At 43.1% G+C, this 25489-nt stretch overlaps 1 protein-coding gene across 1 annotated transcript in view; it reads left to right on the plus strand.

Moving 5' to 3' along the window:
* The window catches only part of GPR180 (G protein-coupled receptor 180), a 552808-nt gene that overhangs the window by 321343 nt on the left and 205976 nt on the right, over positions 1-25489 (plus strand). The window contains exon 6 of the mRNA XM_044073002.1: positions 5341-5498. Within this exon, the coding sequence (XP_043928937.1) occupies positions 5341-5498 (158 nt within the window). The remainder of the gene's footprint in view (positions 1-5340; positions 5499-25489) is intronic.

The raw sequence follows: 25489 nt of genomic DNA on the forward strand, positions 1-25489 counted from the left end.
CACATATGCAGAACAGGATATGAGGATTGCATGGGTCCTCATGGGGTTGGACAACAGAAATAAAAAAGGACATACAATTCTAGACTGTTATGTCTGGCTTTACTGGAAGTTTATTATCAGTCTCCATAAAAATATTTGTAATGGTTAATATGCCCAACTCTTTTTTTTCCCCTATTTATAACAGCTTCTTTAATTTCTATTTCTATGCCTCACAGCAAGAGGTTCTCCTGTTCAATTCACTGCTGGAGTGCCTTCTGTGTGGAGTCTGCATGTCCTCCCCATGGTCGAGTGGCCTCCGAAAGACATGCGTGAATGGGTGTGCCTTCGCTGAAGGTCAGGCGTTGGGCTGGCAACTCGGTACCATAAAGATCTACTGCCAATCATTAGCGGACCGGAGTTCCGCTGTGGCAACCCCTAACCGGGAAAAGCCAAAAAGACAAACAAACATTCCCTACTATGGGTCAGTTCTGTAATATTTATCAGTAATGTTTTCATACCAAGTTTGCTTTTTCATCTCTTCTGCTACATAAGGTTTCCATTTTATTTTATTCATATATTTAGATGCTTCATATTCATTTTATTTCATTTATCTTACACTCCCTGGATTGTACTCTCTTGAAAATGTTTTCATGTTTTAAACAAAAAAAGATGGTGTGACTAAAATATTCTTTATTTTCTGTAACTTAAATGAAATGAGCCCCCCCCTCCAAAAAAAGTAAGTTACTGGATTTATTAAACCCAATCCAGTCTATCGTTTGTATTACAAACTATAACTTTTTTATTGGATTTCACCTAGAGCCAAGCACTGCATGAAAAGCTGTGTCTAATATGTTTTTTGAAGAATTTCTGGAGACATAAATACTGTACCCGAACCGTCCTGTTTTTCTCTATATTACTAGATTAAGTAGTTTTTTTCTGAAAAGAGAAGTTATATGATTTCCATGCAACATATGTTGCATTAAATCATTATGTTGTTTTGCTATAATCTGTCTTTGAATTTAATGAGTAATACTTCAATGTCATTCCTACTAAAATATAAACCACCTGTTTTTTTTTTTATTTCTCGAAATCTTTTATGTTTTTCTATACTTAAATCTAATCCAACCACTTCCAGAAGAAAGTACAAAATCCTTCATGACACTTACCCATACTTTGCTTTTAATTGCTGTAACAGTAACATCTGTGTAATGTATCATTATAAGCAATTTCACTAAATCCCTCTAAATCAGATTTGCTTCACGATTATTTCTTTGTAGTTTTTCTTTAACAGCATTTTTTACAAAACTAAAAAATATTATACTCGTTAAGAATCCATGACATTTCCCCTTTTAACTTCAATCTGTTTTTTTAACCAGGCACTTAGTAATATCGTTGTAGTTGTATTTTTGTAAAGAACTAAAAAAGTATAATCTTATCCAGAATATCATGTTGTTTTAAAACATTCCATAATTGATCATGGCAATATTATCATATACCTTTTTAAAGTCACTTGGAATCTGTTTACCTTCAGTTTGGTTTTAATTACTTTTGTCTGTTACTTTCTTAACTATAACCAACACACCTCTACTTTCCTTTCATCCCATGTACTTCATCACCAGTTAACTTTTCAAATAAGATAGTAAGATATGAATATTTTATGAGTCGTATTACATATTGATATGGATCTCCAATTAATTTTATCACCCTTCTTCCAGATAAAGTTTACTAATACTTCTGTACATTCTCTTGATTTTTATGCCTTGACTCACTCACTCACTCACACATGACTTTATAAAAACATTTCAGTTCCTCCTTGCTTATTTTTTTCTATAAAATGTGTAATCAATACCATATCCTCAGTACAGACTCGATTCTTCCTCTCTCTTTTTTTGAACTTCCTCAAATGTACATTTTTTGCTTATTGTATCCATTGTTTCTTTAGAAATTTTTAATCCCATATTCTACATCATATGTGCTATGTTTCTGTGCATACATTCCTTCAAAAAAGATTCTACAGCTTTATATATTTTTACTTATTAAGTATCACATCTTTGTCTGTATCTCCACTGGCATATTTTCATTATACTTTATTTGCCTACTTAAAACCTGATTAATCTTTTCCTTTCTACCTTTAATTTAAGTTTTTGATTTAATAACTTATATCTTCTGCTTGTTTCATTCAACATAAATATTTTTGTTTTGTTACTGCTTTCTATTTATTACCTCCTATAATTTCCTTGAATTTTCACATTCTTTCTTATAAATGTCTTATGCCACAAATCTTTGATGTTAAGATGCATATTCCTATATATTGTTTTGTAATGAACCCACCACTGTAACCAATTCCTGTAAAATCTTTTATTTTCAAATTTTCTCTAAATTCCCATATTTTATATTGTAGCACTTGCAATTTTGATCAGTGCCCAGTTAATGTCTTGCATGCCTTGCTTTCTTCAATAATAAACTGTTTTGTCCAAAAACAGCTTACACATTATTTTGTGACCAAAAATCTACAGAATAAAGTACCACTATTAGCTGCCATTAATTTCTCTGAGAATTAAAAAAAAAATCACTTTGTCCATAAATTTCCCTTTATATAAATATATATTTATTTTCCTTTCCTAAATTTAGTTGAAATTGTGGAAACATTATGTACTCATTTAGTCTTCTCTCCCTTGTGTTTATTTTCTTCCCCTAATGTCCCAACTAAAGGCATCCAGATATTTTGTTGTGTTCTTACATTAGTTGATGTAAATGTAATATTGAATTCTACTGACTTGATTATTTTGTTCTAAAAAATATATATCTGTCAGTAGCCAATAGCAGTCTCTTTTTTAAGAAATCTTTACTGTAGATTTTCTTTTCTGCTTAATTTTCATTTCTTTTATTTCTATAGTAGCCCACCACCACTTCATATTTTCTTTTTTGTAGGCACTTCCTTTGTCACTTCCTGTGATTGTGTGTACAGGTCATCTTCCCACTGTGCAACATCTTTGGACTTTGTTTTTCTGTTCTTTCACTTTACTGGACTGGTTCAACAGCCTGCAACCATGGAATGGCAGCACTGGCCTCTTCTTCATTTTAATTCATCAGTTGACACAGAAGAGTCTTCCAAACCTTCTCTTGTGTGTACTGTAACCAGACACCCCTCTCTCTACTTCTCGGCAGCAGGCAACTTTGCTGAATGATTCCCAGCCATAACTCCTCTCTGACATTTTTCCACATATAGTTCTTTCCTTTGCTAAGACGTGCATCATTTCTCATCAGTCTCACTCCTCTCTGTTACAACACACTGGCTTTCAAACCAGAAACGACAAGAAGTTTCCCATTGCTATGGTAAAATTTACCATATTCAGTATGAATACAACATTGAGTCTCTCCTGAAAAGAGGCTGCTGACCAAGTGGGATTGACTCAGTCAACAATGGGCACATAAATAAAGTTAAGTACATTTTTTAAAGTTCAGAATACTTGAAGACTTAACTGTTTCTTTTCTGTTTTGACATGGGTGTATCCAGAAGGGAAAATTCTTTGTCTCCTTAATATCACTGTGAGAAGAGAAATAAATATCAATGGAGTTCCCTATGTAAACAAACACCTGTCAGATTAGTTTCCATCATTCACTATTGTATGCAAATAATAAATATGACTGATTTGTAATATTTTCAGCTGGTCTCAGGACCCTTTTCAGCCATGACTCTGGCAAAGCAGGCAAATTAATAAGTACAAAAATAAAACCCATGGTAAATATGTGCAAACATGAACATATGTACAGATGACAGCACTACATAAAATAAGCAGCTTACATGTACAGAGAGTAACATCGTAGAAGGAAATACAGTTGCATAACATAGTAGTTTATGCATATAATACATAAGAAAATAAACAACAATTGCATAATACAAGTGTTTACAATTCCAAGTGTACAGCTTGGACTAAATAAAGCACATTTTTTGGCCTAAATATGGATAGTGAGATCCATAAAGAGATAAGCAAACAAAAAAGGCAGCATCAGAGTTCCTAGTAGATGTAAAATTCAGTGCAGGGTAGAATTGTAAGGTGGAGCTTGAATGTATTACTTAACATGCGTGTCTGAAGCAGTTACATTTTTTTTGCCTTAAGTAGATGTAAATTAAGAGAGTTTTTGAATAATGTAAGGTTATCATTTTCATGTAGTCAGTGTCTTGGTTCTGACGGAGACTAGTTTTGATAAGGATGCATTTCTTGGTATTAATTGCAAAGTGTACATTTTCAGTTCCTGACTTGTCTGTTCATATTTTTTAAGATAGTCCCAGAAATATTATCAACAATATTAACAATAATATTGTTCAAATGAGTACAGTGTTTTAAATGTAGTCAAAACAAAAGTTACACTTTATCCTCCTTTATATACACCCTGTCACTTGCAGGATTGGTTGTTCTCTCCTTGATAGTTAGGGATTCTACCGCTTTTACCTTCCTCGTTGAAGAAAACATTGAAAATGTATTTGCTAAAACTGATAAGTAGTCATGCCGCCTGGTCTTCACTGTTGTCCAGCATAGTTTCTGTTTTTTTTTTCCCTCTATATAAGAATATATTTGAAGTCACTGGTATATTCTCTGAATGTATTAAATAGGAGTAACCAGCTTGTTTGTTCCTTATTCTTAAGAAAATGAAATCATCATGCTTGGAATCCACAACCTTCTGCAAGTTTAAATATAGGGGATTGATAACTGCTTTGCTGAAAGACAGACATTGCTTAAGAATATCAATATTTGTAATCATAATTTTAGATGGTTAGAGCCCATTGCTATTAACCATGTGCTTCATTGTTATTGTCTTATGCTGTATCCCAGCACATGGTGTACATTTTTAAACTAAAATGTTTGAAGGTTACAGAATGTCATCAGAGAGAGACAAAAGCTATGTACATAGTTAACAGTTCTGTCCACTCTGGTGATTATTAACATATGGGCAGGATTAATATACCTACAAGCCAGTGTCTGTTTACGTCAGCAGCAGCAGTGCCTGCATGCTAAGCAACCTCCCATACTTCATTTTTCCCATGATTCAGAGGGTTGCCAGTTTTAAAATGTAAACTTATCATAAACCTGATTGTATTCAGAAAGACTGCATTGTAAAAAGCAAGTAACCACTGTACTGCACTGTTAACTTGTCATTTTACCTAGATAAAATGCTTCCTGATAATCACAGAATAATCTGGCACTAAGCAGTAGTGTGGCATTCTTAAGGAAGGAACATTTTTTACTGCAATACTAAACCAGTTTATTCATTATCAGATTCAAAATGCAAGTGGAGGTCAAGTCTGTTTTATTAACTGTTTTTTCTTAACATCTTTATCTCTTCTAATCTTCTAAATAGTGTGTGATATGATCTCCCAGATTCAGATGTTATACCTTCTGCTGAGTCTCTGCATGGGTTGGGCACTTAGTAGACTAAAGAGAGCTCATGGCAAACCTCTACAGTGGGACTCCACTCCAGCCTCCACGGGCATTGCAGTAGCCGCTGTCATTACCCAGGTATGATTTTAAGTGGTTCTACTTGAACAGGCTTGTTTAATGATTGTGCTGTTTATGTAGGCATGGTCCTAAATTTAACATTGCATCATTTTGGCAGTAATCCATTAATTATCTGACGTTTTGTTAAAAAAGTATCTTTCAGCAGCAGCTGCACGACAGACTGGCAGTTAGTACAGAGCATTAAGGCTATGAGCTGTTAACAAACTTATTCCTGTTGTCCAAGGTCTGGTTCCCTTATCCTCCATTTGCCTGCTGTGCCATCACTTAACCAGACATTGCTTTGGGACAGCTGGGAAATTTGGGCTAAGCTGCTCTGTGGTCTCCTGCACTGCATACCTAGTAACTCTGTATGAAGCTGTCCCTGATCTTATGCAACTGAGGACATCATACAGATATCTGTGCCTAAGAATGAATTTTGGTCTGTAGCGTCTTGTGAATTGTTACTGCTATACCGTGATAATCCCTATAGGTGGCTACACATTACAGGATGTTGACTGTGTTATTCTTAGCGGATATGTACCTCCATGTAAGATATATCCTTGGTAAGTACTCATTTTAATGATTTACTGAATAACTTGACCAAGACGGAGTATATCTTCTGGTAACTGCATTAAGAGCTATTAAGCTAATGTTTCCCACGATTAATCTGCCCCATGTTCAGTTAGAATATTGTTAATATAGAATTATACTAGAATTACAGACAAACAGTAGCTCTTGGGCAAATAGTTTGGCCCTGTGACCAGGCCACAGTCCTCCCACTCTCCAAATATTGATAGCACTTCTGACATAACATGTATAGCCCAATCCCTCTTTTACTCCCTACCACTGTCGAGGCTCCTAGGGATTGACTCAACAAGTATAACATTTTCCATGATGAGCAAATCAGATAAATATGCACAAATACATCTTTCATATGTTTATTAGATTGACAATGTGAACTTCAGATTCCTTTTTGCAAATGTTGGCTTTACCGAACATCTGTTTTTGAACGTTCATCTTGCTGAAACACAAGTCAGTGACCGTTACAGGTGTGATTATGAGTGTGTGTGAGTGTCTTTTTTCAGGTTAGGGTTAGAGTTAGGTTTAGGCAGAAGAACAGTTGGAATGTTGTGTGTGTGGGTTGGAGTGTATGTGCATGCACTAGTGTTTGCTGTTTAGGATTAGGTTGGGGTGTGTTTGTGTGTATGTATGTGTTCTGTGCCTGAATGCTTTGATTAGCGGTGCTGTCAAGGAAAGAGTTTTTCTAAAGTAATTTGCAGGGTTGGTGTGGTGGCAGGGTAAGCGCACGAGTAAGGTAGTGCAGAGCAACCCCACCTTTATTCATGTGCTACCCCAATTCCAAACCTGCATATTACCTTAAAACATTTTCTTACCACGGTTTACCTTTCCATACCAGTATTCAGACAAAGCTTGTTTTTTTTTTTTTAATGTTAGATTCACTGATCAGAAAAGGAGACTTGATCTATAGTGACCACTATAGGTTACATCAGCTGGACTGAAGAGTGACAGTTTAAGTAGAATTTTGCATGTGTGTGTGGGCTGCCTATTGAAATGTTGGCACTCAAAATGCCAAATGTTAACAAGCAAAAAAAGACATAAATTATGAGAAAAAAGCAAATCTCGAACATCATTATTCTCTTAAATTTGACCCTTGCTCACACTGATATGGAGGGCAAACTACCCACACACAACCGATACCAACTCCAAATTCACCATATCTGAGAAAAAGCAATAATATCCCATGAAATTAAAAATTGTAATTCCGCTTTTTTGGCCATTCAGTCTCCATGTTTGTGGATTCGCTGTTGCAACTACTCACATTTCAGAGGTTACCGTGTGTGTGTGTGTTTAATATATATTATGGGTTCCTATCGGCTGATCAAGTTTTCAGAAACTCTTACTCCATATGGTCGAGACCATATGATCGAGTTTTGCAAAACCTGAATTTTTTGAATGGGGATCGCAGTACAGTGAGGCTCAGGAAGTTGCCATGTATAATCTTCAGAGCCTGCGGGGAGACACAGCCCACCATATGGGGGGTGCCCACTTGCAAAAACGTAAAAAAGGTTGATTTTTTGTGTTTTTTTGATGATCGAATTTTCAGAAACTTGATCTTATGGTCTCTTTCCTATTTTTTGGAGTTTCCAAAAAACGCCAAATTTAATTTAATCAAACTGAAATGTTTGAAATCTCAGAAGAGCGAACTGACGGAACGTCGATTTCTTTCCCAGGGAAAGTAATCGGTGGGCCGTCATTGGAGTTTGCTCTTTCCTCCACTGTGGTGCAGTCTCAGAGTTGGTATATTTAAGTAAGGGGGTGTGTGGGGGTCGAAGCCCCTCACTTCTGTCAGTGTTTAAAGTATTGAAAACATTTTTTTTTTTTGCATGGAACACCGATTTCTTTCCCTGGGAAAGAAATCGATGTTCTGTCAGTTTGCTGTTTTGAGATTTCGAACATTTCAGTTCGATTAAATTGCATTCGGCATTTTCAGCATTCAATATGCTGATATAGACCCTATATATGTATATGTATATATATATATATATATATATATATATATATATATATATATATATATATATAAAATCTAGGTCTACTTCAGATGCTCAAAGTTGCAGAACATTGAACCACATATCGAGGACGAGATGATCGATGTTCACCAACATTGAACATGAAAGTAGACTAAATTTAAAAAGATAAAAACTCTAAGTTTTTGCAGCGTGGCAAGACCCCTGCACTCCACACACCCCCTGCTACTTAAATATATCAACTCCGAAATCGCACTACAGTGAAGAGAACGGTAAATTTCCTGTTCCATGCCATTCTCTTCACTGCAGTGCAATCCTGGAGTTGGTATATTTTAGTAGCAGGGGGTGTGGGAGATGCAGGGGGGCTTGCCCCCCTGGAAAAACATGAAATAAGTTTTCACGTGTGTTTTTTTTTTTTTTTTTTTTTTTTTTCAGTTCGATATTGCAGAACTTTGATCTTCTGGTCCTGTATGATCAGAGGTTTGATGTTCTGCAATTTCGATACTCTGAAGGGGACTCCGGTCCGCTAATGATTGGCAGTAGCTTTTCACGAACGTCGAGGTGCCAGTTCGATGTTCAACCTTCAACGAAGGCACGCCCATTTACGCATGTCTTTCAAATGCCCACTCAACCGCAGGGAGGACATGCAGACTCCACACAGAAGGCACTCCCCGCACTCCAGCTGAGAATCGAACGGGAGAACCTCTTGCTGTGAGGCAACAATGCTACCGCTGCACCACCGTGGATATTATATATATATATATATATATATATATATATATATATATATATATATATATATATATATAATAAATAAATTGTGTGTGTAAATAGATTATATATATCCTCGAACAACCACAGGTGCATGGACCTAACAACTAGTGCACAGTTCAAAATGCAACTATACCACTAAAATACCGGGACTGCATAAACAATTAAATGTTAAAAATTGCTTATCAACAAAATAATGAAGCTAGTGCGCATAGCTCAGCAACAGCAGAATATCAGGGCTATTGTGAATCACAGTAAAAGCAGACTGGTTTTGCCCACTTGTGTCATCACACCCATATGCACACACGTGCACCTAATATATATATATATATATATATATTTATATATATATATATATATATATATATATATGTATATGTATATATATGTATATGTATATATATAAATATATATATATATATATATATATGGTTCCCATTCAGAAGCCTGAAACATCATAAGCCTGAAAATCAAAATCCTGAAACCAAAAGCCTGAAAATTCAGAATCCTGAAAACTCAAAATCCTGAAAGCCCAAAATCCTGAAACTCAAAATCCTGAAAACACAAATAATGCTAATATGTCACTATAAAGACACTAATATCTACCAACTGACCCTGACCCTAACCCTAATGTCCGTCACTATCGCACACTCACCTGACCCGCACCCTAACACTAACTCACTTAAACCGCCCCTAACCCCAATATTTGTCACTATTGCATACATGCCTAACCTGCGCCCTAACCCTAACTCACTTAAACCGCCCCTAACCCTAACATAAAACCAACCGCACACTTACCTGACCCCAACGCATGACCTAACACCACAGGGCTAACAATAGCAAAGCCACAATGACATCAGTATGTCTGTTTTGTGTTTTCAGGATTTTGAGCTTTCAGGATTTTGAGTTTTCAGGATTCTGAATTTTCAGGCTTTTGGTTTCAGGATTTTGATTTTCAGGCTTATGATGTGTCGGGCTTCTGAATGGGAACTATATATATATATATATATATATATATATATATATATATATATATATATATATACATACACACAGCTACATAGGAAGATGATATGCCTCTCAGCCTGTTAGAGGAAGAAATCTGGACAAAGGCAGAAATAATGGGGGGACAGTGGCCTAAAAATAGAGACACTTTCTAAGCTTGTAACAACATTTAAAAAGTCGATAAAATAACATGTTATGCATTAGCATGACTTTCCTGAAGAATATTAAGACTGAAACTCAAATGTGTGCCTTTATTTTCTGACTTAAGTCTTCAATGATTTGCCAGTGATTTGCCAGAAAACCACAATTTTATAAGAAACAGACCAAAAATGTGAGTCAGAAATCTGGAGATACTGTGAAAATCTGTTCAGTTGAGAGGTATGGATGATATGTTTACAGACACACATACATACACACATACACACACACACACACACACACACACACACACACACACACACACACACACACACACACAGGATAAAAGAAGTGTACACACCCCGGTTAAAATGCCAAGTTTTTGTGATGATAAAAAAATGAGACCAGAATAAATCATTTCAAAACTTTTCCCACCTTTAATGTGACCTACAACCTGTACAATTCAATTGAAAAGTAAACAAATCTGTTAAGGGAAAAATATAAAAAATGTACAATAAGTTGGTTGTATAAGCTTATAACATTCAAAAAGAACAACCTTTACTGTGTAGTCAGAGATAAATGATAATGTTATGTTGTTCATCTCGCCTTCCTTCTTTCTGGTTGGGTGTGGAGCTGATCTCGGCTCCGAATCGGCCACTTCTAAAGCTTGAAGAGTCGTTACTGGCTCAAGGCTAACCCCTTATCCCAGCACGCTTAGCGGTAGCCACCCAGATCTCGTTTTCCGCTTGCAGAGTCGAGATTATCTTCTGCTGGCTTAGTCTAAGCAGTAAATTTTTCTATCAATGTTTGTTACTGTTTAAGGCTAATTTCCTTTAAAAGTTAGTGTTTTCTTTATCACCCCTATCCGCGTTGCCGTTGTTTTTGCTGTTAGGCTGTCGTTTTCTTTCAGGCCTTTTCCTGTGTGTTGTCGGTGGCCCATTTTTTATTGAGGGTTATTCTTTGACCTATTTTCCCTCCTTGCTACCTGGGGAGAAGCCGTTTTAGTTAGAGGCATTCTCCCTTTGGGAGCAGTAGCCGTTTAAGTTAGAAGCTACCCCCTCCTCTTCTGCCCGTCTTGTTTCTTCCATAAAAAAAGAAAAAAAAAAACTTTTTCCAGTTGTTAGTCTTTTTGTTTGTGGTGTTTATAATGTCCAAAGACATTCCTAAGCAGTCAGGATGCAAAAAATGCGACTTGTGTTGCCAAAAAATGTCCCTTACAGATGGGCACACGAGTTGTGTGTATTGTGTAAGTGCAGTCCACCTGCAGGATTTGTGCTTTGTTTGCCATGCCTTCAGCGCACAGGTTCTACAGGAGAGGCACAACAAACTTCTTTTGAGAGGGTTAGTGAAACCTCAGGTTGAAGTAGCATCGGATACTCAACCCTCAAAAAAATCTAATGACAAACTGGCATCTTCGTGGGCTCCATCTTCGGTGCCGACAAAGTCTAAATGTAAATCTTCTGAACCTTCGGAGTGGATTGATGGATCCGAAGAGTCCTTGTCTCCGGCAGCTCCATCTGTGGCTTCAGAGCCATCCCAGACTCAAAAGAGATCAATATATCCTTCGCTCGATCAGGTGAGATCTGTGCCTCAGTCTCCACTTTTCCAGTCAGTGGCAGGTAGTCACCAGTCCTCGGCCCACTCCTCTCAAATCATCCAGGAGTTTATCAGATGATGATATGGAGAGAGTGGTGAAGAGGCTCCTCAAGACACGGGTATTTGCTCAGTTGTTGTTGGGCCCAGCCCAGAAGGAAGTAGCACCGTTGTCTGAACCAGACCCTGTCTCTATTCCTCCTCTGACTGCGTCCAGTTCGGAGCTGGAGTGCATGGAAGTAGTAGTGGTGGAACCGTCGGTTCCCATAACCCTTGCCTTGTCTGTTCTGACCTCCGCTCCTTCTCGATAGTCCACTCTGTCGAGGGGTCTGGGTGCCGAGACTCTTTCGTTGGCTCCAAGGGGGTGAAGTGGCATTGGACCCTTGTCTGACCCCGCTCTCCTCCTCAGAGCCTCGGCGCTGTCTCCTTTGGTGCGGAGGAAGTCTTATTGGAGCTGGAGCCTCCCTCCGTTCTGGACCGCGGCGCCTTCGATGTGATGTGGAGTGTGCTGTCCACTGAGACAGCCCCACCCTCAGCTCCATTGGCTCCGTCCCCATTGATACCGGTGTCTGCCTCAGATCCTTCTTTCCATCCCAAGCATAGGGAACCAATGCCCCAGGGCGACCTCTCTTTTTCAAAGACCACTCCTAAGCATGCCTCAGAGGAGGTTCCCAGGAAGAAGAAATGCAACAGGAAGCATGTGGACTCCCCTTTGTCAGTCAGTTCTGACACTGACTTGGATGACTCGGAAGGGTCCCCACGGCCCCCCTCTGAAGATGTCTCATTCTCAGACATCCTGGAGATCCTTAGGCAGAAGGGAAACTGAAAGTCCCTTGCCCCATCTGAGGATGAGTCCGTGTACTTGGACGCATTTGGTTCCCGACCTTCCACCTCCTGGGTGTCTCCGCCTTTCGACTTACTTTTGTCTGTAGTGAGTCGAAAGGCATTGAGTGCTCCAGAGACCGTGGAGCCTGTTCCAAGAAGGCCTAACAAGTTCTTGACCGCACCAGAGGACAATACTTTTTCTGTCTAAGGGCGTGCCAGTTGATGCTATGGTGGTGGCAGCAGCCACCAAGAAGGAACTCGCAGAGACTTCCTCTTCTATCCATCCGCCAAACAAAGAGTCTAGAGCCAAGGATAGGTATGGGAAGCGTGTTTTCTCTAAAGTGGCCTGTACTCTTCAGTTGCTGAACTATTTATTGCATTTCACAAGACTTCAGAGGGATCACCGTAAAGAGCTGGGAGATGCCCTCCAGGATCCTTAAGTCGGCTAACCAGCTAGCAGCCCTAAACTGCATTGTTAACTCCTCTATGCGCCTGATTTCCTACGTGGCTGATGGAGTGAGTAGGGCTGCAGGCACAGGAGTGGCTCTTCACAGACACTCCTGGATGCACCTTTGTCAATTTGTGAAGCCCTTCAATTCCTCCTTTACAAACGCTCCCTTTGATGGCTCGGCCTTGTTCGGCCACAAGTTCGAGAGACTCTTACCAGGAGTGAACGAGATAGCAAAACTCTCTCTGCCGTAGGAGTCTGTTTTTCCACTGCATCTCGGCCTTATCCCAGATGTCAAAACAGTGGCAAAATGTGGTTCTTTAAATCCCAGTGAGCTTTGCTGGACACTCGTGGAGATAATTCCCCCAGGGGCAGAGCTGGAAGTAATGGGAGACGCCGACCTCGCGGCAGGGGGGTCCGCAACACAGCAACAGAGATGTGTTCTCTGCCAGGCCCTTTCAGAATCCCTGAAGGATTGCCCAGCTGCCCACCTCTGGAGGCAGTTGGGGGATAGAATATCACTGTACCCAAGAGCCTGGTAAGATATAACAGAAGACGCGTAATATCCAAGGGTTACAAAATTCCCTTCTCCCAAACACTCACAAGAAGTCAAAAACCATCAATCCCAGATGTTCCACCCAATCTTTGGGATCAAGCAGCCTTAGAAGTAAAAAGTTTCCTGCAAAAAAAGAGCTATTCAGGAAGTCCCCACAATCCAGATCGAATTTGGCACTTACTCAAGGTTCTTTTTAGTTCTGAAAAAGACAGGGGACTGGAGACCTATCCTGGATCTCAGCAAGTTAAACAGGTCAGTAAAGAAGACCAAGTTCAGGATGGTGACACTGCAGTCCATTCTACCCTTTTTGAGTCAGGACGATTGGATGTGCTCTATCAATCTCCAGGATGCATACTACCATATAAAAATGGACAGGCATTCCAGGAGACATTTATGCTTTTGGCTGGGAAATGGTCAGTACCAGTTCAGAGTTCTGCCCTTTGGCCTCACCACAGCCCCCAGGATGTTCACCAAATGCATGACAGTAGTAACGGCTCACCTGAGACGTTTGGGATTCCAGGTGTTTCCTTATCTAGACGACTGGCTCCTCACTGCCACCACCGAGCATCATCTCTTAAGGGCCAGGAACCACACGATTCATACTTGTGCACATCTAGGAATCATAATAAACTATGAAAAATCTACATTGTTGCCCTCTGTGTACTATCATAGGCGCTCAACTAAATACAAGAGACATGATAGCCAAGCTCCCACAAGAAAGGGTGCTTGCCATTCATCATCCGGTCTCTCTTCTCTTCTCTTGTCAAAGTCAAAGGTTCAGGCACGGTTAGTCCTAAAGGTCTTGGGTTTGATGGCGGTTGCCATTACTCTAGTCCCGTTAGCTCGTCACCATATGAGGATTTTGCAATGGCTCGTCTTCAGTGGTCATATCAGGAGGTACCAATGTCACACATGATCTTAATCATGGATGCTTGCAAGAAAGATCTACAGTGGTGGCTCCACTCTCTCCTAGTCACTCTAGGCAGACCCTTTGTAGTCCCTCCTCCAGTAGCCACAGTGACCACAGATGCTTCTCAGATGGGGAGGGAGGGCATTATCTGGGACACAGTCCAAGGAACTTGGCAACCTCACGAGTACCATTTACACATCAATGTCCTGGAGATGAGAGCGGTGTTATTAGCATGGCAAGCACTTCAAGACTCTCTTCCCTTGGGCTATATAGCAATTCAGATGGACAACATGTCAGTAGTGTGGTACATCAACAAACAGGGTGGAACCAAATCTTACCCCTTGTGTCAGGAGGCCTTTCAAGTATGGCAATGAGCGATTTCCTCTCAGCATTTTATGGTTGCAGTACACAGTCCGGGAAGTCCAACGTGATGGCGGACAAGCTCAGCAGGGCAATTCTCATGCCCCACAAGTGGTCTCTGAAACAAGATGTGACGGATATGATCTTCCGCAGATCGGGCCAGCCATGCTGCAATCTTTTCGCCTCACACCTAAACAACAAATGCAGCAGCTACTTTGCCCTAGTTCCCCCACTGGGAAACTCACCCAGAGATGCACTTATCCATGATTGGTTCCCCCTGGGATTCTTTATGCCTTTCCTCTAATTCCAAAAGGTCTTCAGAAAGCAAAATCGTTGAGTCGCAAACTGATCCTCATTGCTCCTTACTGGCCTCATCAGATCTGGTTCCCATTCCTTTGGCATTACCTGCAAGAGGAGCCTTGGATTTTGGACTCTGTTCCAGATGTTCATGTTTCACTGTTGCAGTCATCACACTTGGGTTATCTGCCTGCAGGTAGGCCTCAGTCAGCCCGAATACCAGAGACTTAGTATTTCTGCGTCGGATGCTGTCACTTCTTCCATGACGTCCGGTCATCAAGGGTATAAAAACAGGCAGCTGACACCATTACGTCAGTCTTTCTTGCCAAGGAGGAGCCTGAAGCAGAAGCAGTGCGCAAGTGCTTGCCGGCTGCTACCTGAATTTTTCATTTTCGAGTTGAATAATCCTGAAGTCTTCTAAAGCTAAGTACCCCGGTGGGGATCCTTTTTTCTTGCTCTAACCGATGTCAGAAAAAGTTAACAATTGTCTTGCCTGTGGAAAGCAAATACCTCTCAGATATTTTCTTTCTTACTGCATCACCTGTTTAGGCCCAGACCACGACGTCCCTTGCTGTCAGTTTTGTGCCTTGTTTAACGCCCGAACCATTCGTCATCTGCTATCTTTGTCGCTAAATTCTTTCGCTCTCGATCTCCGTATTCTGAAATGGCTTCGGTAAGCCATCCGACTACCGATCTACTGAAAAAATGTAAAGATAAAGACAGAGACAGACCACATAGGTCCAAAACTGCCGACGACTCTTCTGTTAAGCTAGTCGCCAGTCCGCTGGTACTCAGTGAGGAGCCTCATGCCTGCTTCTATGGATTTGCAGGTCTCTGCTGAGAACCATTCGGAGTCCGGTATGCCGCAAGATGCTTCTTCGACTCTGGAACCAGCGGATGTCTCTACCTTAGATGGGTCCGGAGCCACTGTGCAGGCAGCGGCTTCTGAGGGAGTTTTTCATCCTACCGATGTTCGAATCAAAACGACGACTTCTTTTTTAACCATAACTACTGAGTTTCTTAGGCCCAGAGTACACACTACGCCTAGAAAACAGACGACCAAAGTGCATGCTCAGGCACCCATGCCACAAAAACAAATGCTTAGAATGGCTGAAGACCTTATTACTCTGATTAGGGGAAGCCAGCCTTCCCCACTAAGAGACAAAGACTCCAGTCCCCTTCAGGATCTACAGATCAGGAGTTCAATGACTCTGACCTTTCTGATTATGAAGACATGCCCTTATCCGTCTGAGGATTCAGATGCAGAAGAATCCATTCCCTCTGCCTGGTGCCTCCCCTTTTGGTGAAACCTTGCATACTTTAAGAGAGCATTTCCATTGGGAATGCCAAGACTATCCTCAGTCCAAAAAGAGACTTAGAGAATTTTTACAGTTGCCTCAGCACAGGCCTTTAGCTATACCCCCTGTCCTGGATGTTGTGGATGATGTTTTCATGGAATCCAGTCTTACTCCAGACACTTTACCTCCAACCCCTAGGAAACCAGACAGGTACTACAGAGTACCTGATTCTCACAAGTTTCTTTTCAAGAATCCTACTGCTGATCCAGAGATCATTTCCCAGGGACCTAAAGGTATTAATGCTACTGCAGCCAAAAATTCTATCCCTTTGGACAGGGATTCCAGAGCTTTGGACAGATGGGGTAAGAAGGTATATACCTCTGCAACTCTTGCTATCAGGGCATTGAATTGCGAGTTTCACATGAAATACCAGAAACATATTATGGAACTTATTAAACAAAAAATGGTAATTTTTCCAGATTGTGCAGAAAATAAAGAATTGCAGGAGCTTATGCACTCTGCAAATCAAGTTAGTAAGCATACTTTGCAGTGTGGCGTTGATGCCCTGGAAGCATCTTGCAGGGCAGCAGTCACTGGCTCTGTACTGAGAAGACATGCTTGGCTGACGAAGCAGGCCTTGCCAGATCATGTCAAATCAAAATTAATAGACGTTCCTTTAAATAAGGACCGTTTGTTTGGCACCAAAGCAGAAGTTGTTCTTAAAAAGATGGAAGAAAAGGCTAAATCTATGCAAACTGTTAAATAATTCCTACAAGTGCAACCACCTAGATTCAGTAGGCATTGCCCTTCAAAACACTGGTCATTTCCAGCCCCCTCCAGGCCTTCCCAAACAAGATCCAGGGGAAACAAACCACCCAGATTACAGTCTCTGAGTATGCAGAGATCTAAGCAATGGAGCGCCCCCCACCCCTAGAGCAGGGAGTGGTAAGCCACCTCCTTATGGAAAAAGCTCACAATGACATCTCAACTCTGCTTCACAGCCCTGCCCAATTGCTTGTGCCCCTAGGAGGAAAACTTGCCCTTAATGCAAAAAACTGGATGTCCATCACTCAGGACCGATGGGTCCTCAACATTGTAACCCAGGGGTGCAAACTTTATTTCCATTCACTGCCAAACCCAAGCAGGTTTCCAGACCTTCCTCCAGACCAGTGGGCAGAGGCTCAAAACCAAGTACTTTCCCTGCTCAGTATCAAAGCTATGCAGCCTGCTCCAGTAGAACAGAGAGGGGTCAAGGATTCTACTCCAGACTATTCCTGTTACCCAGGAAAGAGGGCTCATTGCGTCCAATCCTGGATCTTTCAATTCTCAACACCTTCCCGGTGGTACCAAAATTCAAGATGCTTACCCTGCAATAGCTTCTCCCTATGTTAGCCAAGGATGCCTGGTTAGTCACCCTAGACTTAAAAGAAGCCTAAATGCACATCTCCATAAGGGAGTCATGCAGGAAATATCTATGTTTCAGGGCAGGGTCTATGCATTATCAGTTCTCTGCACTTCCCTCTGGCTTATCTACTGTGCCCAAGGTATTCACAAAATGCCTGGCTCCAGCCATTGCGTACTGCAGGCAGAGAAATATCCAAATTTACCTGTACTTGGATGACTGCCTGATTCAGGCAGACAGTCAGGAGTTGCTGCTTCATTGTGGTACACCATCAACAAAAAGAAATCACAACTGGTAGCCAGCCAAAAATTGTATTCCTGGGCGCAAGCTTGGACACAACTTCCCAGATGGCATTCCACACTTCTGAAAAACAGGTCTATCTGACAGACTACTTCAAACAAATGGCCACCAGAACCCATCTATCAGCAAGAAAAATACTACAAGCCCTACGGTTCATGGCCTCATGTATTCTGCTAATTCCATATGCAAGACTGCATATGAGGAAACTTCAATGGTACTTAAAAAGTCTTTGGTGCCAACATTCTCAGGACCTGGAAACAGTCATTCCTATCATACCTTGTCTAAGGACAGAGTTGCTTTGGTGGGCAGAAGCATGCAACCACAACAAGGGACTGCATTTTACTCAACCCCATGCCGCCCAGACCCTAACCACAGATGCATCAGATTATGCATGGGGAGCTCACATGGCGGGCAAATGCATTCAAGGCAAATGGAGCCCAGAACAAATTCCTCTGCATATTGATCAAAAAAGAGATGCTAGCTGTACAGAATGCTCTAACAGCCTTCAAATACCTTATCCTTCCAGGACATCTCCTGATAAAGACAGACAACACCACAGTTATATGGTACATAAACAAGCAGGGCAGAACTCATTCCTACCCACTCTGCAGGTTAGCCATGACTCTGTGGAACACAACCTTGAGCATCCAAGTGCACCTACAAGCTCAATTCTTGCCAGGCAAGCAAAATTCACTGGCAGACGACTTAAGCAGAAATTTACTGGACCCTCACGAGTGGAAACTGGAACCAAACTCATTCAAACTTCTAACCCAGAGGTGGGAACACTGGAGGTGGACCTTTTTGTCTCCCCCCAAAACCACCAATTGATCAAATTTTGCACCAGGAACCCTCACAGCAGAGCCTGGAAGGCAGGCGTCCTATCCTTTACATGGGAAAACCTCTCAATTTATGCCTTTCCTCCTCTGCCCCTCCTCTCAAAAGTACTACTCAAGATCAAACAGGACAGGCCAAGGGCAATCCTTATTGCAGCAGACTGGCCACACCAGCACTGGTACCCACTCCTACGCAGTCGTACAGCAGTGCCATCCTGGCACCTACATCACACACCTTCCCTGCTGTCTCAGCAGGAGGGACAGATTTTGCATCCACAGCTGCAAACCCTAAACCTTGCAGCCTGGCTTATTCCCTGAATGCACCACCAGCATCCTTCAGCAAACAGGTGCTGGATGTCATAGAGGCAGTCTCAAGGAAAGGACACAGCTGTGCCCAACTTACCTCAAATCCTTGATTACCTAGCAAAGCTGCTTCCCAGAGGCCTATCCTTCTCATCCATTAAGATTAGCCTCTACCATCTCAGCTCATTATACTACTGAGCCTCCTCTCTTTTCACACCCTCTCATCAAACAGTTCCTGAGAGGAGCTAACAATTTGAGGCCCCCTAGGGGAGCTCCCACCCTGACCTGGGACCTTAACTTTGTACTGGAGAAGCTCTCACCCCCCCCCCCCCTTTGAACCTGCTGCTTCAGCAGAGTTAAAATTCCTCTCTTGGAAAACAGCCTTACTTCTAGCTATTACTTCAGCAAGAAGAGTGTCTGAGTTACAGGCACTAATGGCTGTGGAGCCCTTCATTATTTTCCATGCTGTCTGGGTTTCCCTCAGGACTAACCCTTCCTTTATCCCCAAGGTGGTATCTAGTGTGGTGTTAAGCCAATCCATCCATTTGCCAACCTTTTTCCCTAATCCTCAGAATAAAGGGGAAAGGATCCTACACTGCTTGGATGTGCACAGACAGCTCAGGTTCTACCTTGACAGGACTAAGCCTTTCAGAAAATCTGACCAGCTGCTAGTCAACTTTGCTACAGGGGCAGAGGGCAAGGCCATTTCAAAGCAAACCATTTCCAAATGGATAGCACACTGCATCCATTTCTGCTACAAGCACCATGGAAAACCTACCCCTCTGGGAATCAGAACTCATTCCACTAGAGCTACTTTAACCTCTACAGCATTTCTCAGGGGAGTCCCTACCAGGGACATCCTGGAAGCTGCAACCTGGAGTTCTGTTCACACCTTCACCAAGCATTACCACTTACCTATTTTTTCTAAATCCAGAGCTGGATTTGCTACAGCGGTCTTACAAGCCCTGCTAGCCAGCCCCAACACTTAACTGCCTCCACCCTTCTTCAGCTTTGGGAATCAACCCAAGTGTGATGACTGCAACAGTGAAACACGAAGAACATAGTACAGTTGTGCACACTTACCATAAATGTAGATGTTCGAGTGTATTGACTGTTGCAGTCCTGCCCCCCCCCCCAGCCCCCTGACTTTCTATAACCTTTCTACCTATCCTCTTTATGGCCATCTTTTATGGCAGGGGTATTTACTTTTTACTGGAGGTGTTCCACACCAAGTAATAGCTTCTTATTTGGGGGGCTCCTGACATCTGCGGCAAGAAAAAACTGATGTAATGGCGTCGGCTGCATGTTTTATACCCCTGATGACCTGACCTCGTGGAAGAGGTGACAGCAACTGATGCAGAAATCCCAAGACTCTGGTTTTCGGGCTGACTGAGGGCTACCTGCAGGCAGATAACCCAAGTGTGATGACTGCAACAGTGAATACACTCGAACATCTACATTTATGGTACGTGTACACAACTGTACTTTGTAGTCCTGGTTTCCCTCCCTCCAGCCCCCTGGTTTTCTCTTATCTCTTTATCTCTCCTCTCTATGGCTATTCCTACTGGTATTGGTATTTACTTTTTACTGATGGTGTTTTCCCCACCATATACTAGCTCCCTATTTGGGGGCTCCTGGCATTTGGGGCAAGAAAAACTGATGTAATGGCGTCGGCTGCCTGTTTTTATGCCCCTTACGACCTGACGTCATGGAAGAAATGACGGCATCTGACGCAGAAATACTAAGCCTCTGGTATTCGGGCCAACCGAGGGCTTACATGCAGGCAGATAACCCAAGTGTGATGACTGCAACAGTGAATACACTCGAGCATCTACATTTATGGTAAGCGTACACAGCTGTACTATCTCCTGACACATCAGTCGGGTGCTCTTCATCCCTCCATTCAAACTCTCAAACTGACAGCTTGGTTTCTCCTCTTCCAGTCCTAGCCATGCTTCCAGATATCTCACCTATGGTTCAACATCTTCTAGTCTCTTCTCACAAACTAACTACTAGAAATTTTACGCTAGTAAATGGATGAGGTTCTCTTTCTGAGCAGAACAAAATGACATTGATCCCTTTACAACACCAGTTTCAGAAATTTTGGACTTCCTGGCCAAAACCTTTGAGAAAGGAGCAGTGACTGCTACGATTCGAGTTCAGTTGGCTGCTATTTCCAATTTTCTTGTGGGTCTTATGGGTTCTAACATCATGTCCCACAAGCTATGTAGGGACTTTTTTAAAAGGTGCTACTCTGTTAGGGCCTCCCATCCGAGAACCTCTCCATCCTTGGGATTTAAGTCTAGTGCTAGCGGCTCTAATTCTCCCTCCCTTTGAACCAGCCACTTCTTGTCCTCTTAAATTCTTAATCATGTAAGACTCTTTTCCTGATTGCAATTACATCAGCTGGACAGGTTTCCGAGTTACAAGCACTTTCCATCCGCCCTCCTTATGATTTTTCACAAGGATAGAGTATCTGTGAGAAAAAATCCTTCCTTCCTTACCAAAAGTCTGTTCAGAGTATAATTTGAATCAGTCCATTGAACTCCCTGTATTCTTTCCAAATTATAACAAAAAGCAGAGTATAAGCTACATCAATTGGATGTCCACAGGCAGTTATCTTCAAAGAACCAAGGACATCAGAAAATCAGATCAGCTATTTGTATCCATCTCACAGAGTAAGCAATGCTCACCAGTTTCCAAAGTGACCTTGTCAAAATGGCTGTCCGATACTATTACTTATGCTTATGAGTCTCTGAATGTGTCTGTCCTGGGAAAGGTAAGGGGACACACTACTAGGTCCTTGGCTACTTTCGTAACTTTTCAAGCCAAGCTTTCATTAGATACTATTTGTGCGGCAGCAACATGGGCTACTCCCCATACCTTCATTACTCATTACAAAGTAGACATGGCCTCTCGGAACAGGGCATCCTTTGGTTCCAGGGTTCTGAAGTCTCTTTTCCAGTGAGCCACCCAGGATTTAGGTGCGGGGGACACTGTCCCAACCAGAAAGAAGAAAGACGAGATGGACAACATAACATAAGGAAATTATGTTTTTACCATAACGTTCCGTGTTTGTTGTCCTGTATCTCGCCTTCCTTCTTGCGTCCCTCCCGCCTTCCCCATCCTGGATGATTGAGAGGAATTTCCTTTTTTGGTTGTTTTGGCTGAGTTTCCTTTACTTTTCAACTATTGTCATACTCTTTGTCACCTTTGTTGTTCTGTTGTTCCGGTGCAAGGAAGCAGATGTTAAGTTGTCAATCTCGCCTTCATTCTTGCTGGATGGGTTCGGAGCCGATCCTCGGCTCCGACTCGGCACTTGCTTTAGCTCGAGAACTCCTTTTACCAGCTCGAGGCAACCCTATATCCCATGATGCAAGGCGGAACTACCCCAGATCTCGTTTGCCGCTTAGCGAAAGAGGTCTCCTTTGCCAGCTGAGGTAAGTTTTTTCTTGTTAAAGAAGAAAAAGTTCAGTTAGGGGTTTATTTTTTCCCTTTTAGTGTTAGATTAGCCTGTACTTAGTTACAGCCCACCCTATTCCCTTCCTTTTAAACTTTTATAATAGTTTTCAGTTTAAAGTTTTAGTCAGGCCTAGTTCCCAAGTTATTCCCTTCCTGTGTGTCTGTGTAGGGATTAAGTTGTGTGTTTGTGGGGACTGTTTGTGTCTATCCTTTTTAGGATGTCTAGAGAAGGCAAGGTCTCAGGCTTCAAGAAGTGTGACCAGTGCTGTCAGAAAATGTCCCTGACAGACGGTCACACTTCTTGTGTGTATTGCCTGGGGCCTTTGCACCTGCAGGACTCCTGTGCGTTGTGTCATGCTTTTAGCCAGAGAGTCCTGCAGGAAAGGAGGAACAAATTAATCCTCTGAGGTTTACTTAAACCTGAAGGTTCTCCTCCTAAGCCAGGGGCAGGAAAACCTCTTAAGCCACCTTAGGCTCAGGCTACAGTGTCCAAGCCTCCTCCGGTGGCTCCGGCTCCGTCGGAGACGATATCGGCTCCGGCTGGAGTCGATACTTCTTCTGTTAGAGTAGTGGGTTCGGTGCCGGCCGGCTCCGATACCCTGACTACTGTGGCCTTGTCGGCTCCGGCTGGAGCCGACACTTTATCCAGCATCGGAGCCGAGATATCCTCGGCTCCATCTGGGGTTCAAGGGACTTCGGCTCCGATGGCTTCGACCCGTAAGAGATCCCGGTCCCCTTCGATACTAAGTATTCACTGCCCGGGGTCTCCTCTTTTGTCGGAGCGGAGCCATCGGAGCCGATCTTTGAGATCTTCCAGGCTGTCTGACCACGATTTGGAGAGGGTGGTAAGCAGGCTGTTGAAGTCTCAGGCACTGGCCCAAATGCTCCATAGCCCGTCTCAACAGACTTCGCTATAGCCCGATTCTTGAGATTCCTCCTCCGACTCCACACCAGAGTTTGGAGCCGGAGCTTCTTGGGACAGCGACTGTTTCGATGCCGGAGCCGATACATCCTTCGGCTCCGTCATCTTCGGCTCCGATCTCCTCCTTGAGACCTTCCTTGGAGGGATCCGGTCGCCGGGTTTCCACTGTCGGCTCCGGGGCTAGTGGCATCGGACCCTTGTCCGACCCGCTCTCCCTCTCGGGCTTCGGCTTTGGTAAGCTCGGCGCCGACATCGCCTCGAGCCTTCTCTCCTTGGAGCCGACCATTCCTGTTTCTTGAGCTGGTGTGTTCAGGTCTCCGGGAGAGGAGCCTTTGAGGTGATGAGGAGTGTCCTGGCCTCTGAGCCTGGTCAACGGTCTATCCCTCTAGCTCCTCCCTCATCAGTGCCTGCAGATGCCTCTTGCCAGCCTCTTGCTCTCAGGCCCAGGGATCCATCGCCCAGGTTTCCCCACTGGGAATTTCCTCCTCTTCGAGGTTTCTCCTGACCCTGCAGGGGAACCCCTCGGAAGAGGACGGTAAGAGGAAACACACAGACTCCCTGAGTCTACTACATCTGATACCGACTTAGATGAGTCGGAGGGTTCCCCACGGTCCCCTCTGAGGATGTCTCTTTTCAGACATCCTTGAGCTCCTCAAACAGAGGGGAATTGGCCTCCATTGACCCCTCCGAGGATGAGTCGGTATACCTGGAGGCTTTGGATCCCGACCCTCCACCTCCTGGGTGTCTCCGCCTTCGACCCACTCATGCAGGTAGTGGCTCGAAGGCGGGCGCTCCAGATTCTGTGGAACCTGTCCCCAGGAGACCATCCAAGTTCATCACGGCCCCTTCGGATAAACAGTTCCTGTCCAAAGGTGTCTCTGTGGATGCTATGGTGGTAGCGGCCACTAAGAAGGAACTGGCGGATCCTTCAGTACCTGTCCATCCTCCTAATAAGGATTCTAGGACCATGGACAGGTATGGAAAGCAGATGTTTTCTTCAGCGACCTTTGCTATGCGTTCGCTGAATTACCTTTGTCACTTCACCAGGCTTCAACGAGATATTCTCAAGGAACTGGGAGAAGTAGTCCAGGATCCTTCTGCTGCTGGGGCTCAGGAAAAGATTGCCTCTCAGCTTGCTATCCTGAATTCCATCTCTAACTCCTCCATGCGGCTCATATCTTATGCGGCCGATGGAGCGAGCAGGGCCGCAGGCACAGGTGTTGCTCTTAGACGCCAAGCCTGGATGTGGCTGTGTAATTTTGCGGACCCCTTTAAGGCGTCCTTCACCAACACCCCCTTTGACGGTTCGGCTTTGTTCTGACCTCAGGTGAAGGATACTTTGACCAGATGTGAGCAGGACGGTAAAACTCTTTCTGCCGTTGGAGTCCAGTTTTCCACTCCTTCTAGACCATATCCCAAGGGTCAGAAGGGGGGGATGATGTGGTTCCGTAAAGCCCAAGGAGCTACACCGGACACACGTGGTCAGTTTACCCCCAGAGGCAGAGGGGGTAACAATAATAGACGCCCTAGAGGCAGGGGGGTCCTCAGAACCAGGGCAACAGGGAGTCTCTTCCTGAGAAGCCCTTTCAGCACCCCTGAGGTGTTGCCCGACTGTCCACCCTTGGAGGCAGTCGGGAAGAATTTCGCTGTACCCAGTAGCCTGGCAATCCCTATCACAAGAGAAATGGGTACAGTCGATCATATCCGAGGGTTACAAAATCCCCTTCGAAAGGTTTCCCATACCTCTACAATCCCTTCCAGACATCTCACCCGGTCAAAGGGATTTGGCAAGACAGGAAGTTTCAAAACTCCTGGGAAAAGAGCCATCCAAACAGTGCCGGCAGACCAAGTAGGATCCGCTTCTACTCAAGATTCTTTTGGTCCCCAAAAGGACGGGAGATTGGAGACCAATACTAGACCTAAGCAGACTAAACAAGTCTGTCAGAAAGGCAAGATTCCGGATGGTCACGCTGCAATCCATTCTGCCCTTTCTGGGCAAGGACAACTGGATGTGCTCTATAGACCTTCAAGATGCGTACT

The sequence above is a fragment of the Protopterus annectens genome, chromosome 5.part1 (assembly GCF_019279795.1).
Source record: "Protopterus annectens isolate FY-2018-M chromosome 5.part1, PAN1.0, whole genome shotgun sequence".
NCBI lineage: Eukaryota > Metazoa > Chordata > Ceratodontiformes > Protopteridae > Protopterus > Protopterus annectens.